The sequence below is a fragment of the Microcaecilia unicolor genome, chromosome 11, assembly GCF_901765095.1.
Source record: "Microcaecilia unicolor chromosome 11, aMicUni1.1, whole genome shotgun sequence".
NCBI classification, from domain to species: Eukaryota; Metazoa; Chordata; class Amphibia; order Gymnophiona; family Siphonopidae; genus Microcaecilia; species Microcaecilia unicolor.
Window position 1 is genome coordinate 77,831,839 of NC_044041.1, and position 17,892 is coordinate 77,849,730.

The following is a 17,892-nucleotide window of genomic DNA, read 5'->3' on the forward strand; positions in this document are numbered from 1 at the left end:
ATCACTGATTCCTCAACCGGCCTCTTTTCCCAGGCACCCGCCACTCACTCATCCTTTCAATGCCCACTTCACCCCTGCCTCCATCTTCCCCCCACCTGTTCTTCCTAACCTCTAGTTTATTTACCTAGATCACTACCCCTCTAGCATCCCCGACTTGTGTGCTCCCTTTCTCCGCCCCCATACTCCACTGCGACCCTATTTGTAAACAGCTTGGCCCCTCCCATTTCCCCACAGCCATGGCAACAGCCGCCCGGCTCTATTTGTACACTAAACATCCGGTTCTTCGTCCTTCCATTCTTCCAGCTCCATGGCCCGGTTTCATTTGTAAACAGATTGAAACTTCGCTCGGCTTCTCTTCTCAGTCTCCACACACATGCATCTCTGCTGCCCGGCTGTATAATTAAACAGCTCGGCCCCTCCCCCTCTGTGGCTCGTTTCCGCCCCCATGCTCCGCTGCTGCCCGCCTCTATTTGTATACAGTCCAGCTCTCCATCTGGCTCCTCCCTTTTCCTTGCCCCCTATTTCAAGCGCTCTGCCGCTCGCCTCTATTTGTAAACAGTTGGGCTCCTCCCTCTCTGTGGCTCCTCCTCTCTCCACGCCCCCATGCGTCGCTGCTGCACAGCCCTATTAGTAAACAGTCTGACCCCTCCCTCTCTGGCTCCGCCCCTCTCCCCGCCCCCATGCGCCGCTGCTGCCCGGCTCTATTTGTAAACAGTGCGGTTCCTCTGCTGCGCCTTCGGTGGCCTCCACACACCAAGATGGCGGGGGGCGGGAGCGCCGGCTGCGGCCTCTCGTGCCCGGCCGCGGCGGGCAACGATGTTGGCAACGGCGTCACCAGCGGCAACAGTAACGGTGGCTCGGGCCTGACGTACAACCGCGGTGGGGCAGTCTCGTCCATCTCCGGCGGCCCCGGTAATCCAGCGGCCGCGGCCTCGGCCTTGGCCTCCTCCTCCGCCGCCTCCTGCCCGCCAGCCGCGCAGGCCGCAGAGGCGGCCCCTGCCCCGTCTCCGTCCCCGGTGCTGGTGTTTCGGGAACCCGTCTACAACTGGCAGGCCACCAAGACCACGGTGAAGGACCGCTTTGCCTTTCTCTTTAACAACGAGGTGCTGAGTGACGTGCACTTCCTGGTGGGCAAAGGGATGGGGAGCCAGCGCATCCCCGCGCACAGGTAGTGGCTTCCCAGCCATCCTCCTCTATCCGCATAAATGTGTGCATGTGTACAAATTAGAGAGGGCAATTTCTGCACACTTGCATCACTTCGGCAGGGAGCAGAGGGTAGTTAGTGTGTGATGTTTACATTTGCCATTTTATTTTTTTGTGATTTTTATTCTCTGCTTCTGTTGCATTGTGTATTGATCTTTAGAGCAGCATTTGTATTTATTTGGATTTATTAACAACCTTTATGAAGAGATTCACCCAAGTCGGTGTAAACTGTTTTGTGCAGTCACAGTAACACAGTCAATGATGACAGATAAAGACCGCATGGGCCATCCAGTCTGCCCAAGAAGGTAGCCAGACCCGCACCCTTTGTGCGGGCCCCAGTCACCAATTTTAAATGCTGGTTGTCAATCATTCTACCATGCCAACCATATAGGCAGCCAAACATTATGGAGCCTTGGTTATAACCACATATCATCCCCAAGTATTGCAGACAGTATTCAACTTACTAATCAAGATAGCTTCACTTCCCCCCCCCCCCCCCCCCCCCCCCCCCCGAGTTGCATAGCATCCTCATTTATTGCACATGACAATAAAGTGATCACTTGCCTTTTGCCATTTGGGACAGACTGTAGAAGTCTGTCCAGTATCAGCGTCCATTCCCACTACTCTTGCCCAACATAATACCTTAACAGCCGTGTTGTGTTTCTATTGCCTTTCTATTTAGGCATTCCCTGTGTCTATCCCATGCATTTTTAAATTTGCGCTCTTATTTGACTCTACCACCTTTGCAACCGCACCTCGAATATTGTGTTCAATTCTGGTCGCTGTGACTCAAAAAAGATATAGTTGAATTAGAAAAGGTGCAGAGAAGGGCGACGAAAATGATTAAGGGAATGGGACGGTTTCCCTATGAGGAAAGGCTAAGGCGGCTAGGGTTCTTCAGCTTGGAGAAAAGGCGGCTGAGGAGAGGTATGATAGAGGTCTATAAAATAGTGAGTGGAGTTGAACGGCTGTCATGAAGCGTCTTTGTATGCTTTCCAAAAATACTAGGACTGGGGGGGCATGCGATGAAGCTACAATGTAGTAAATTTAAAACGAATCAGAGAAAATGTTTCTTCACTCAGTGTGTAATTAAACTCTGGAATTCGTTGCCAGAGAATGTGATAAAGGCGGTTAGCTTAGCGGAGTTTAAAAAAGGCTTGGATAGCTTCCTAAAGGAAAAGTCCATAGACCATTATTAAATCGGACTTGAGGAAAATCCACTATTTCTGGGCATAAGGAGTATAAAAAGTTTTGTACTTTTTTGGGATCTTGCCAGGTATTTGTGACCTGGATTGGCCACTGTTGGAAACAGGATGCTGGGCTTGATGGCCCTTTGGTCTGTCCCAGTATGGCAATAGTTATGTACTTATGCATCTCTCCTGGAAGGGCATTACAAGCATCCATTACCCTGTCTGTGAAAAAGTATTTCCTGATGTTACCCTTAAGTAACCTCCACTCAAATCCTCCTCCACATGTCCTCAAGTTATACATCCTTTCTGTCCTTTTTGGATTGAAAAGTCGAAGTGTAAGTTCCAAAGTAGAAATAGCTGTCTAGATATCTATTTATATTTTTATGTAATAGAGATGTAGGTTTGCAAAGAATGTATACTGGTTGGATCTGAGAGCCCTTATTTTATATTTTCACATCTTTTATTCTTGCTGGGTCAACGGTCATTATTATAATAACTTGTATTTTATTGCGTTATGGTTCATTATTCTGTCTCATTAATTTATTTAATTTAAAATGTTTTTATTGATGGCAAATAAACATGTGCAACAATACACCAGTCATCCCATTTTAAGTATTATAAACTCTCCCCCTGCAAACCCTACTACCCCCACATCAAATACTAACAAACAGCCTGTACGCTTTTGATTCAGAATAATTGACAGAGCAGAAGGAAAAAAAAAATCCTATGCTTCTTGAGTTCCATAGCAAGATCCCCACTACCCTTTCAAAGGGTATATTCAACACTCCACTACAAGCTCTATGAGAAAATGATTGGATATAGTTTCCCAGATCTGTAGAAAAGCCGTGTTGGGATGTTCTGTTTCCATGTTTTTTCATCAACATCAGTGAATGGAATTTGTTTTGCCAGGCTCAGTAAGAAGGTTAATCGGCTACTGTCCACACTCCCAAGATTTTTTACCCACAATACCTGCCTTCTGAAAACCTAAACAAAAAATCCAAGAGGAAACCCATTGGATAAACTGGTATAGAAGAGCGTAGTATCTTCTCCAAATATAATATGACTGACTTAAAAAAGCATGGGCATAACCAAAAAGCATGAAACATTGAATTGTCAGAAATGTCATTTGGAAGTCATATTGGTGAGTCTACTCTCCCCATTTTGAAAAGTTGTTCCTGAGTTAAGTAGTCCCACTGTGTAACTCGAAATTGACATTCTCTATAATCTGCATTGATATACTTGGGCTTCGTGCATCGTTAATTTATTAAAATATTTTTATTCTGCCCATCACTGATAGTTGTAGTTAGATTACAGAGCATATAGGAAATATGTTCTTATTCACTCAACTTACAGTATAGATGCCAGCTAGGTATAGCAATGAAACCTAAAGACCAAGTCAGATTCATGTGTGTTGATATAAAAAAAAACAACAAAAACTGATGAGCCAGAGACATCTTGTGATGGCCAGATATGTTTCCCCCATGTGTAGGGGAAGAAATCTCTCTACATGAAAATAATTTATTTTTTAAATTCTTTCCATACATAGATAGCATGGCTTCATAGTTCTGAATGTTCAGTTCAGACATGCTTTTCACATGCATTGAGCATATTCAGATAAAACAGAAATGTCTTTAATAAGGTCCATGGTAGGTCAGAATGAAGAGAGAGCCAAAGACCTTATGTAGCTGACACAATATGAGTGTAAAATTCTCCACAAAGTTAATACATGTGGAGGTGTATTTTCAAAACACTTAGACTTACAAAGTTATGTGGAGGGGCATTTTCGTTATGATGTCTAAGTTGGACTTTGGACGTTTTGCGCTAAATGTTCAAAATTTGAATAGGAAATGTAACCATGTTCAAAAAAGCCAAACACTTTTTTTTCTAAATACTGTTTGTAACAAGGTTTTGTGTTCTGTCCAAAAAAACCCATAAGTGAATAACGTAGAAAATTAAGCCATTGGGATGTAGGAGGGTCCAGCATTTTTAGCTGACTGCTTCCCCAGACATCCCAGGAGAGCAGTGGGGCACCCTAGGGGACACTGCTGTGGACTTCATTTAAATACTCCTAGGTACACATCTCATTGTTGCTCCCTTATCTTGTCTGCTGAGCCCTCCAAAACACACCCAAAACCCTGTACATCACCACCACTACAATAACCCTTATGGCTGAAGGGGGTACCTATATAAAGGTACAGTGGGTTTTTAGTGAGTTTTGGAAGGCTCACAGTTTCCACCACAAGTGTAACAGGAAGGGGGAGGAATGGGCCTGGGTCCACCTGTGTTAATGCACTGCACCCACCTCTACACTACTCTAGGGACCTGCATGCTGCTCTAATGGAGCTGGCTATAATGTCTGAGGCTGTCGTAGAGGCTGGTGAGTATTATTTTAATTACATTTTATGGGGGTGGGAGGGGGTCATCCCATGATTCCCTTCAGTGGTCATCTGGTCTTTGGACCAAAACGTTGAAGTTTTTGCCCTAAATGTTTTCTTTTTTTTTTTTCCACATTATGGCTGTAAAATGTCCAAGTGTTAGGTGTGCCCTAAGCCCGCCCTTGAAACGCTCCCCACATGCCCCCTTGTGATTTGGACACAGTGCTGATGAAATGTATAGATGTCTGCAAAACGGATTTCGAAAATACTGATTTGGACGTTTTAAGAAGAAATGCTTTCAAATAGTGCTTTGTGACACTTTTTGGACGTTTTTCTCTTTCGAAAATGAGCCCCATAGTAACCTATGGAACTTTGTAAGTCTAAGTGCTTTGAAAATGAGCCCCATATTCACTTATAAAAGGAAGATAATAGCAAATTCTAGGTCACTAAGGATTAGTCTTGCTTACTTTTTATTCAATATTTATTATTTTCATAAGCAGAAGATGGGAATAAGTCATTTTTGAATAAAGTTATGTGTATGAAATAGTAGGAGGCCCCAGGGATCTATACTGGGACCAATACTTTTTAACATATTTATAAATGATGTAGAAATGGAAATGAATGAGGTGATCAAATTTGCAGATAACACAAAATTCATAGTCACTAAATTACAAGCAGATTGTGAGAAATTGCAGGAGGACCTTGAGAGACTAGGCATCAAAAATGGCAGATTTAATATATTCGTTTAAAGTAATGATCATAGGGAAAATAATCCTAATGTTGATGGTTTTCATATCACTGCATTGGTTGAATCTCTTCATAATGACAGGCAGTAAATCCCAATAAATAAATATCAGGTGGTATTGCCATCCAGGAAATTTTCGATAATGTGTCTTGAAAGTTTATAGTTTCAGCTCTTTGTGTAGCAGCGGTCAAGAAAACAACATTTTAGAAATTTTTTTTATTAGAAAATGGATGGAGAATAAAACAGAGTATTATGATGTCCTGTGCGTAGAATCATGGTTTGAGTACTGTGTGCAGTTCTGGTTGTCCTATCTTCGCAAAGACATAGTGGTTAAATTCAACTTGGAGAGGGGATATGGAGTTACCCATTCAAACATGGGACGCTACATAAAACTAAGAAGCAGTATATTTAATACAACTGTACCGAATTACATATTTTATTATTCGGCCAAATGAATATGAATAATGGCATTGAGTTTTAACATAACACATAATAAACGAAGTGACATGAAATCGGAGATCAAGGGCCCTGCTTACTAAGTCACGCTAGCGTTTTTTAGCACACTCTAAACACTAGAGTTGCCCATATATATGGACGACTTAGCGTTTAGCGTATGCTGATCAGCATGTGCTAAAAAACGCTAACACTCCCTTACCGCTGCTTAGTAAACAGGGCCCCAAATGTTTATTTCAATAGAATTTAGCACAGTAGAGCTCTGGATTTAATTTAAATCACTATGCAGCCGAATATGAATATTCGGTACAGCCTTAATATTTAGAACAAATCAGAAGAAGTTTTCACTTGATGCACAATTGAGATCTGGAGTGATGATGTGGTCAAGGCATTGGTTGATTAGCTATGAATGATGCCATAACCAGGAACTGTAGCCTTTTTGTGGTAACTGGTCAGTTATGCTATGGACGTTGTACTCTTTAACTGCAATAGTCCTCTTTTAAAGGTAAAGGCAGTCCCCTGTAGGTACTAAGTTGCAAATGACTTATGGGGGCCATCACTTGCGCATGATGGTTTCTTGGCAGACTAGTACAGTGGTTTGCCGTTATCTTCCCTAGTCATCTTTACCTTTAGGTAGAAAAAAAATGTCAACTGTGACTTGAGTGCTGCTTTAATAACTAATGTACTCTTGGATTCTGTTATTTTCAAATTCCTTATCTAATGAACATTTCCTGAAATCCTGTTTTCTTCAAGTGCCTATTAGTGGCACCAGAATCCTGTTTATAGTTTTCAATTAGCATAAAATATGCTTATGGCTGTTTAAGTTCTTTTTATTTATTCTCTGTGGTATTCATCAGTTATGTTTAAGTTCACAGATTGAGGCATCTGTTCTCTGCAGATATAATAGATTTTGTGAGGGATTGTTGGATGGAATTTATGTCTAAGGGGCCTGTTTATTAAGATGTGCTAGAGGCGTGCTAGCATTTTTAGCATGCGCTAACCGTGTAGGTGCCCATAATATTCCTATGGGCATCTACACAGCGCACGCTAATTTTTAGCACGCTTAAAGAAGCTAGTGCACCTTAATAAACAGGGCCCTAAATCTATGGACATAAGTATGAGGATGATTTTAGAAAGAATTCTTTATGTGCAGAAAATGAATGTATACAGGTGTAAGAATGAGATGTACTTTTATGTGATTTGCGCAGAGGTGAACAGAGCTAGGGTGGAGTTGTATTTTATACAATATGCAAATATACTGTTGCCCCCTAGGTAGAGGTTGTGCGTGCGCCCATCCTCAGGCCCAATCCTCTCTGCCTTGGCAGAGGTTGCCCACTGGAGCCAACACCACTAAAGAGGGAGCTCAGTCCACTCATCACACTGCCCTCTAGGGGCAGCCATTCCCTCCCTTCATCCTAGGCCACTGTTCCTCTGGAAGCTTCTTTTCCACATAGTAAAGGACCACGCTCTAGATTATAATTTTAAACAAGCTGCCAGCTCTTCATTGAGCTTGCTTAACTGATACAAACCTCCTCCCTTTCACATATGAGGATGGTTATAAATCTCCTTACTTAAACATTTTTCCTGGTTTTTCCTTCCTTTTCTTGGAGATAGGGGAACTACTGGGTTTTTCCTGCTTGCTCACTTTTCTCTCCTCCCTCTCCTCAGTGCATGCCCCCCCCCCTTAGTCCCCATGCCTCTTGCCTTCTCCCTCATAGGGAAAGTCTCTCCCTTTCTCCTTAGGGGTATGGTTCCCTGAAACTATGGGCATTCAGAGCCCATCTTTCTGATTAGGGATCATCAACTCATATCTAAACCTAGGTCTTTTGTTCAGCCCTAAAGATCCATCTGGTTGGAATTTAATCCTTTGCCTCTTCCTTTTTCCTTGCTCTAAGTACTTCCCCTGGATATTCTTTACCATTCAGGCTTGGGATTCTTCTTTCCTTCTGTTACTGGAATCTGCTTTCTCAGTCTCCCTAAATGGCTTGCTCTTGGTGATTTCAGTTTGGACGACCACTTCTACCATTATGGTTCAGAATCCACCCCAGAACTCTGTTCTCTAAACTACTAATGTCTTTGCTTGCTGAAATCCTCATTTCTAGGGAGGTTCAGCCCTTCTAATTGTAAAGAAATTCTGGGGTCTCTTTCTACCCTGAGAGTCAAATGTCTGTGAGGGCTGCCTCTTTTTGGCTCTGCATGAGACCTGCTTTACCAGACTTCTGGCTAGGAGTCAGCCCTTTCCACCTTCCAGGATTCCTCAAAGCATTCATCTGTTCTTCTGGGCTCAGAATTAAGTTTTTCTTTTTATGGATCTCCACCAGCATCTTTGCTGTAGGGTTAGGGATCCCCTCACTTCCCTGAGCCACCCTCAGTTCTGCAGGCTCGATCTTCCCCTGCACTTCTCCAGGGTCCAGAGCACCATTTTTAGGAACATCTTCTCTTGGAAGGCACTTTGCTTGTCCTCAAAGGTGTCTCTGGGATTTCTTTCATGGCTTCATTAGGGCATTCAGCACCTAACCCTGGCTTTCTTGCTTCTGCGTTAGGCGAGGCCTTTACTTGCTGTCCTCCCACACTTGTCCTTGCTGAAGGTGAGCACTTAACCCCACTTCCAACTGGGTTATGTTCCTGTTCACCCTTGGCAAACCTTGGAGTAGTCTGAGAACCTACCAGGTTTCTCACCCCCCTGGAGATTCTCTCCTCTTCCTTGCTATTCTGGAATGTCAGGCATCCTAAGCGGGCTTTGTCTCCCTAATTCCCCAGGACCTTTCCTTGTCGAGCCAATGGTTTGGGCTTCCTGGTTAATCTGGGACAGCCTGCTAATCCTTTCTCTGGGCCTTTTCCTCATCTGTTGGATAGAGTCTCCTTATTTATTACTATACTAGCCGTTAAGCCCGTAAAAACGGACGAGTATTGCAGCACTCCTCTCTCCCCTGGCCTCACCCCGTCCACCGATCCTCCCCCCCATATCCAGCAACCCTCCTCTTTCCCTTGGCCTCCCCCCTCCCCCCATGTCCAGCAACCCTCCTCTCTGCCCTGCTCTCACCTCATGTCCAGCAACCATGCCCTCTCCCCCTGCCCTCCCCCCATGTCCAGCTACCCTTCTCGCTGCCGCTCCCTCCCCCCTCCGTATCGGGCCCCCTGCACTGACCTGACAGTGTCTCTCACCTCCGTGTGAAAGCGCTACAGGCAGCAGCAGATCGCTCTGCTGCTGCCTGCAGCGCTTCCACACGGAGGTGAGAGGCGCTGTCAGGTCAGTGCAGGGGGCCCGATACGGAAGGGGGCGGGATGGGGGGGGGGAGGGTGGAGGTTGGTTCGAGCGCTGTTCGTTTCCAGGTGGCAGCGGCGGCATCCGACAGTCCGACTCTGTTTCCCTCTCTGTTCCGCCCTCTGACGTCATGACGTCTTGACGCGAGGGCGGGACAGAGAGGGAAGTCTGTACTGCGCATTTGCAGGTGAGTCAGTCACTTGCCATTTATATGTTTGATGATGTACCACCAAATCATAGTCAGGCCTAGGCACTTTACAAAAAATATACATTGAAGTCAGAAGACCAATAAAAGAAAAAAATCTGAAAATGGGAAAGCCTAACACACAAAACAAAAGTATAGGCACATTTTACAACTGAGTTGCTGTTGGGTTAAGAATTTAAGTTTAAAGTCTCCTTCCTGCTCTGCCAGCTTCTGACTTTATGGACAGGTCTGTTATATCAGCAGTAGCATACCAAGGGTGGGGCAGTGGGTGCAGTGCGCCCCAGGTGCATTGTGCAGTTGTGGAGCCATAGTCTACATGTGCAGGGCTGTCGGCTCTGCTGGTCCCCTGCCCTGAACTTCTGATATTAACTTCCTGTTCAGGGGAGGGGAACAACAGAGCCCTTCAGATCTCTTAACATCCCCTTGACCTGGGCCAGCTCCAGGTTTCTCTGCCTTTTCTTCTGCTAGCTCATCCCTTACAGTGGCCAGCATCCACTCACTGACCTCCTGCTGGTGATGAGACTCTCACTGAATGGATACCTTCTCTCTGTTACCTCTCCTCCACGTACAACTATGTCCAACCAATCTTAGCAAACTACTATTATATACTGCCCCTTTTAGTTTCCCGCTGGTTCCTTCCAATGTATCGCCCCTTTTAGTTTCCCGTTCTTTCGTTTCCAATGTCTCAATGATCTTTTCCATTGTTATATTCCTTAATGATACTAGACTTTGTCTCGCATAACACCTCATAATGTAATCCATAACTGAGTTGTAACAAACTGTACTTCCAGCTTTCATAACGTATTGTAAGCCACACTGAACCCGCAAAAAGGTGGGAAAATGTGGGATACAAATGCAATAAATAAATAAATAAAATAAAATACCTTAAGCTTGACTTCCATCTGCTCCCTATTCTGACAGGCTGCCCCCAATTTCTGAATATTTCCAATGTAAGACTTGTATTAAATTCTTATGCCATTCTAAAACTTCCTTCAAAAGGTGCTTTACGTTGATGTGTTTCCTTCCAGACTTTTTTTTGTTTTTTTGTATTTTATTTTAAACATGTACAGGTCTGTTTCCAAACAGGTAATATTTTCCTGCAACCTCTCCTGCACCATCCATGCATTGAGTTGCTGGTGGCGTTCCATGAAGCTATTTGGGAGAAGTAGCCTAATGGCTAGTGTAGTGGGCTGAGAACTTGGGGAATTGGGATTGATACCCACTGTGACACCGAGCTCATTAGGGACAGGGAAAGTACCTGCATATAATAAACGAAACCAATACTAGAAATAGACAATAATGAACTTTCAATATCTGACTACTTCGCCTACTCTGTCAATTACCGAACTTCAATGCAATTCCACTGAATCTCTTATCTCGGAAAAGAATCTTCACATTTGAATGCTTAACTTATATAGCCATGTACGATCGTTACTGCAATTTCACTCTGTATTTCTTAATCCAGAACTGGCTATCACCATTACGGAACAATATAAGCCACATTGAGCCTGCAAATATGTGGGAAAATGTGGGATACAAATGCAACAAATAAATAAATAAATGTAAACTGCTTTGGTTGTACCACAGAAAGGTGGTACATAAAAAAAAAAAAAAAAGAATCCATGACCCTTCTGGTTAGGTTTTCTAACCATTTTCCAGTTTTCCATCTCCCCCATGACTTCAACTCCCTCCCCAGGAAACGTATTACTAGCTTTTGCTAATCCGGAGATACACAACAAGGGTCTTCCTTTTGTATTCTTCTGGCTCAAGGTAAGCATCCCGCATCTTTTCTTGGAGCTTTCTCTCCTGTAGTGCTATATAAGGGTTCTTTTTCTCCTTTTCTTTTCTTTTTGGCCTGATTCCCTGAATGTCCTCAGTTTCACTGGCCTTGGTAGGTTTTTGCTTCCCAGAGCTTCCTTTAACTGTGTTGCGGCCCCTAGTCGTGCCCAGCCATCCTTTGTTCGTTCCTCTTGCTACCTTATTCTGTTCCCTAGGGGATGAAGGTTTCTGGATGGTCTTTCTCATCCCCTTTCCTAAGCACACATGCATCTTCCTGAAAGGGGCATGCTCTGTGACCCCTGTGCCCAAATAAGATACAAACCAAAGAATAAGCCTCTTCATCCCACATGTCCAGGATGTGGTCAACTAGGCACCATTCCGCAACCTGGCTTAGGACACCAACAGCCTGTTCACATCTTTTACCTTTTGCCTTCAGCCCTCTTTCAGAACTCCTCTGACTTTCCTACCTTCCCATGCTCTCCCTCAACCCGGGTCCTCCTATTACTTTCATAAGGGAAGAGACACTTTCCACTGAACCACCAGTCAGTACCTAATAGCCACCCTTCTTCTTTTTCTGCCCTTTATACCTTTCTTGCCTGGACTCATCTGTAACACAGAGACAGCCCAACACTTAAAGGATTTGAACTTCCCTAGTAAAAAGCAAAAACACTAACCACTATGCCAGTGGTCTTTGCTGATTTTTAAATTGGGGCTATTTTGGATCCAGTGAGCTGAACGAGAGCCACCAAATATCTTCCATGTGAGGTCATGACAGTACTGACCTTTGCGTGTCAATGACATCCACCCCACCAGCTCACCTTCATACCCTTTATTGGGCATATCCTCGAGGAGATGGGCATTTCTAGATGCATTTTCTTCACTTGTTGAGAAATGCCTTGTCCTTTAAGTATGTGGTTCTTCCTCCCATCCTCTTCCACTTTTCTGTCATGAACTTGGTTAGAGAGGCAGAGAGTCGCAGAAAAAAAGCCAGAATGATATGAGGGCTGCCCCAGAGGTCTGAAATGGCCCGCCGTTGGCTGCTGGTCCCTGCATGGAAGAACACTGCACTAGGCTATCTGCTAGTAACTGTGACTGTCTGTCACCCCCCCACCACACACACACACACAGACCTTTGTAAAACAGAGAAGGTGAAAACACTTAAATGGGTTGAATCCATAGACTTCCCAATATAATTTCAACCTTAACGTGTCTTCCCCTCCCTCCCCCACTGAGATACATAGCAACTGCAATCATAGCATATGATCGGAATGTGATATGAAATACACTGTGCAGTAGGGTTACCATATTTGCTGTGACAAAAAACGGGGCACAAATTAAAAATGCAGCCACGTCCCTGTGTCGCACAGTCACCTTGACCCCCCCCCCCCCAGAAAGCCAGATGCTATAAGAAGTGCATTTTCTTCCGTACTCTGCTAAATACAAAATGAAATATATACATTTCAAAAAACAAACAAACATCCATCCATTAGCATATCCCCCTTTTCTTTCCCTCTCATCCATAAGCAGCATATCCCCCTCTCCGCTCTAGCCCCTTTTATCCATATGCTGTATTCCCCACTTTTCCCTCCCTCGTGTACGTCGTCCTCCTCAAACTTTTTTCCAGCCTCCCTCCACCCACCTTAAAAAAAAATTTTTTTTTATCCCCATCCCCTCACATAACTCATTGTGCCCTGGTGATCTAGTGGCCTCTTCAGGGCAGGAAAGAACCCCACTCGGAATTCTTTCAAGGGCCACTGCTTGAATTCTTGGCAGCCATTTTGAAGCAGCGCCAGCAGCAAGCAGGTCAGTGGCAGAGTGGGGTTCTTTCCTGCCCTGAAGAGATCATTAGACCACCAGGGTGCATCAAGATATGTGAGGAGAGGGCACCCTGAGGCCTGCCAAACAGCCAGCCTGCCCAGAAACCTGGACAAACAGGCAGGCTGGTAAATCCACCCAGACCTCCGACAGTCCTCTGAAAAAGATAGCTAGGAAAGGGGAAGTACTACTGATAGGTGACTTCAGTATGCCAGATGTTGATTGGGGTGTCCCGGCTGCAGAGTCATCTAGAAGCAAAGAGATCTTAGATTCCATACAGGAAGAATTGTTCCAGCAGTGGGTAATGGAACTGATGCAGGATGGAGCTATTCTGGACCTGGTGCTTACGAATGGAGAGAACGTTTCTGACGTCAAGGTGGCAGACCATTTGGCATCTAGCGATCATCGTATGGTGTGGTTCAGTATTAAAACAGAAGAGAAGGCTCACTCGAGATTGAAGGTCCTGGATTTCAAAGGAACTAACTTTGCCGAGATGGGGGAATTTCTCAAGGAACAGCTGAAGGATGTAGAACAGCAATGGACAAGACTGAAAGGAGCTATATTAAAGGCAACTAACCTTTATGTTAGAAAATTACATAAAAGTAAGAGGAAAAGAAGGCCTCTCTTGTACTTGAAAGTAGTAGCTGAAAAGATAAGGAAAAGGAGGTTAGCTTTCACATGTTATAAGATGACTCGGAAAGATGAAGACATGAGAGAATACCTGAGTAAGCGAAAAGAAGCTGGAAAAGCTATCAGGAAAGTGAAGCGGCAAATGGAGGAAAAGATAGCTAATACAGTAAAATTGGGGGATAAGACCTTTTTCAGATATGTAAGTGACAAGAGGGGGTGCCATAATAGCATTGTGAGGCTCAAAGCTAAGGGAGAGAAATATGTGAAAGATAAAGCTGAACTGCTTAACAATTATTTTAGCTCTGTGTTCACAAATGAAAAACCGGGGGTAGGGCTGCAGAAAACAAAGGCTAAAGGGGATGGATGCATGGTAGACCAAGACCCGTTTACGGAGGACTGTGTTTGTGAGGGGCTTGCCAAACTAAAAGTAGACAGAGCGATGGGGCCTGATGGGATACACCCGAGGGTGCTCAAGGAACTCGGAGAAGTTCTGGCGGCTCCGCTGACGGACCTCTTCAATGCTTCCTTAGAAACTAGAGCGGTCCTGGTGGACTGGAGAAGGGCGGATGTGGTTCCTTTCCACAAGAGTGGAAGTAAGGAGGAGGTAGGGAATTACAGACCTGTCAGTCTGACCTCGGTGGTGAGTAAGCTAATGGAAACACTTCTAAAGAGGAGGATTGTGACATTTCTTGAACTACATGGAATGCGAGACCCAAGGCAGCATGGCTTCACTAGTGGCAGGTTGTGTCAGACGAATCTGACTGTCTTCTTCGACTGGGTGACTGATTAAATTGAGTGCTCTCGGTGTCAGGGCTGTGGAGTCGGAGTCGGCAGCAGTTTTGGGTACATTGAGTCGGAGTTGGAGTCGGCAAAAATGTACCGACTCCAACTCCTCATACATTTGAATAAAGTACTTCTCTGCTGTGAATAAAGCTTAGTACCTAGTTGTTTCACTAGTGTGAAGTCCAGCTGAAGTATTTTGCTGGAGAGCTTCCCTCTGCTCAGTCTCCCTTTGCATTTACTGACCTGCTGTAGAGCACCTCCTCTCTGACCCCACAGTGAACTTAAGCTGCAAGAGAAGATCATTCAGCACAAACAGATAAGTTAGCAGAGAGACTCCACCCAACTTCCTCTCTCTCTGCAAGAAGAGCTTTATATTTTAGTGGAAGTGGCACACCATTCACAATGACAAAAAGAATGTCAAGAAACATGACAAAGCCTGCTGTTTATGAACACTTTACAATATCAACATGGGAAACATTATGTATGTCAATGTATTATAGAAGATGATGATGGTGAAAAAGCATGTGATGCAAAAATTAGCAGTTTCAGTGGTTATGAAAAAAATGCACCTACAAGAGCATCAAATTTAAAAAGACACTTGCAGCGTTTCCATCCTAAAGTGTTAGAAGCTGTGAATGAGAAAGATAGCAATGAAAACATTCCATCTACTTCAGGGTCAATAAAAGATCAGAAATCTACTGGAGGCCAGACACAACTATCAAGATTTTTTACAGCTGATAAAGTTACTATAACAATGACACCAGAAAAATTAAAAAAAACCACATCATTGAAATGGCAGTAAAGAATAGTATACCACTATCTTTTTTTTCACAACCAGCCTTTTTAGGCTTAAATGGAGAAATGGCTAAAAAGCTTGGAGTTTCTCTGGAACGAGAAAGTATAAGGAAACTTATACTTGAAGAGGCCAAATGTAAGAAGGAAGAACTAAGAACTAAGAACTAAGAAAAAGTCTGAAGGGACGTTTTGTCTTTATTAAAATGGATGCATGCACACGTCACAGAGTCAATTATTTTGCAATTAATGTTAGATTTGCTGATGAAAACAAAAAAACAATAACCCGGACATTAGGAGTAAAGGACACTCAGGCACATCATACCAGTGAGTATCTGCAGAAGTTAGTGGAAGGTGTTTTAGAAGATTTTGAAATTAAAAAGGAACACATTCTATGTATTGTAACTGATAATGCTTCAAATATGTTAAGCACAATTGAAAAAATGAAGGAAGTCGATGAAGAAAGCAGCATACAGATATCAGAAGATGACAGTTCTGCAATTCAAGAAAGCTGTGAAAATTTGGATGATATTGCTGAAGAAGCATCTAAGCTTATTACCATTCAACATATGCGTTGTGCTGTTCATACTCTGCAACTAGCAATAAGAGATGGATTGAAGGATCGTCATGCAGCTACACTAAGCTAGTTGAGGCAAGTAGCTGTTGCAGCCAGGATCCCTAAAACAGATGCTATTCTGAAGAGACGTGCTGGAAAAGGAGCCATTTTGGATCAAGCAACGCGCTGGGGAAGCACGCACTTGATGATAAAGCGTTTGCTTGAACTAAAAGACTTTCTTGAAGAACTGGACAATGTAAATGTTTCATTAAAAGAAAATCAGTGGGCTCAAGTTACAGAATTAGGCTACTTTCTTACCCTTTTGCTGTTACCAAGAAGCTGCAATATGAAGATTTAACACCAGGTAAATTCTTCTTGGAATGGAAGGGCTTGATATATAACCTTAACAAAAGTGGGGGGTTAATTGCTGATGGCATTGTATCTTCAATGAGGAAAGAGAGGAGCTCTTGCTGGATAATCAATTTCTCTTAGCTGCTATTTATGTTGATCCAATGAGCCGAATTTTGTTGAGCAGTGACCAAATTGCTACAGGAAAACAGGCACTCTATGACATAGCAGTTCGCATGAAAGGGTTGCTACCTGAAACTCATAAACTACTGGATGAAGCTAAAGCTATAAATACTGGTTGTAATGGTAACTCAGGTTCATCCTCTTCAAATGAAGAAGAGAATTTTCAAGCCTATTTGGACAAAATGGAAGCTTCAAAAGCAAAGCGATGTCGGTTAAGCATGGAAAAGCAACCTGTAAATGTCCATATAAAGAAATTCATGCAAGAGTTTTTTTAAAGGATTAAAAGAAGTGGAAAAGTTTGACCGCTCATCAAAACTGACTATAGAAGAAGCCATCATTGTTTATCCAGAGATTGTCAGTGATGCAGCTAGAACCGTAACAGCAATGCCACCCACCCAAGTCAGTGTTGAAAGACTGTTTTCAGCACTGAAAATAATCAAATCAGATTTAAGGGCTTCTATGAAGGAGGATCTGGCAGAAGCAATTCTGTTTCTAAGAACAATATATTAGTTAATTTTGGATTATGTTTAACAGCTATTCTACAGCTATTTATGCCAAGTTTAAATAATATATAAGTTGTTTTAGGGTTTCCAAATGTTTTTGGTTTATGTAGGTTAACTTTGATTTTGTTCTAATTTCCAAAGGATGTTCTAGAATTTCCAAAGGATGTGGTTGTTCCAGATTTTTATACTTGCTAATGCTATGATGACTTTATACTTGATAAAAAAACAATAAACATAACCTTGTTTTTTTATGTGTGTTTTTTTGTTTAAACTTTAGGATTAATGAATATTTATAGTTTCTTTAATAAATAAAATAAAAAGTCACAATGACATAGATTTTAAACCCAAACATTAACATGCAGCCTTGCATGCTGCACTCTTTCAGTCAACATGCAAAAAAAATACATATTAAAAACTGAGGAGTCGGAGGTACCATAAACTGAGGAGTCGGAGTCGAAGGATTTTTGTACCGACTCCACAGCCCTGCTCGGTGTGGGACCTAGAGTAACTGACTGGGTTAAAAATTGGTTGAATGGTAGGAGACAGAGGGTAGTGGTAAATAGAGTTTGCTCTGAAGAAAAGGAGGTTGTCAGTGGAGTACCGCGGGGATCGTTCCTGGGGCCAGCTCTTTTTAACATCTTTGTGAGCGATATTGGGGAAGGGCTGTCTGGTACAGTTTGTCTCTTTGCGGATGATACCAAACTCTGCAACAGGGTGGACACGCTGGAGGGTGTGAATCGAAATGAGGAAGGACCTAGCAAAGGACCTAGCGAAGTGGAGGAGTAGCCTAGTGGTTAGGGTGGTGGACTTTGGTCCTGGGGAACTGAGGAACTGAGTTCGATTCCCACTTTTCAGGCACAGGCAGCTCCTTGTGACTCTGGGCAAGTCACTTAACCCTCCATTGCCCCATGTAAGCCGCATTGAGCCTGCCATGAGTGGGAAAGCGCGGGGTACAAATGTAACAACAACAAAAAAAAGCTAGAGGAATGGACCGATATTTGGTAACTAAGGTTTAATCCCAAAAAATGCAGCGTCATGCACTTGGGTTGCAAGAATCTGAGGGAAGG

General features: G+C 43.4%; 1 protein-coding gene across 2 annotated transcripts in view; it reads left to right on the forward strand.

The window, feature by feature from the left end:
• Positions 1-674: 674 nt before the first annotated feature.
• BTBD2 (BTB domain containing 2) overlaps positions 675-17,892 on the forward strand; it is an 89,196-nt gene continuing 71,978 nt past the window's right edge. For both annotated transcript variants that reach the window (XM_030220097.1, XM_030220098.1), the window contains exon 1: positions 675-1,168. In XM_030220097.1, the coding sequence (XP_030075957.1) occupies positions 681-1,168 (488 nt within the window). In that variant the 5' untranslated portion in view covers positions 675-680. The remainder of the gene's footprint in view (positions 1,169-17,892) is intronic.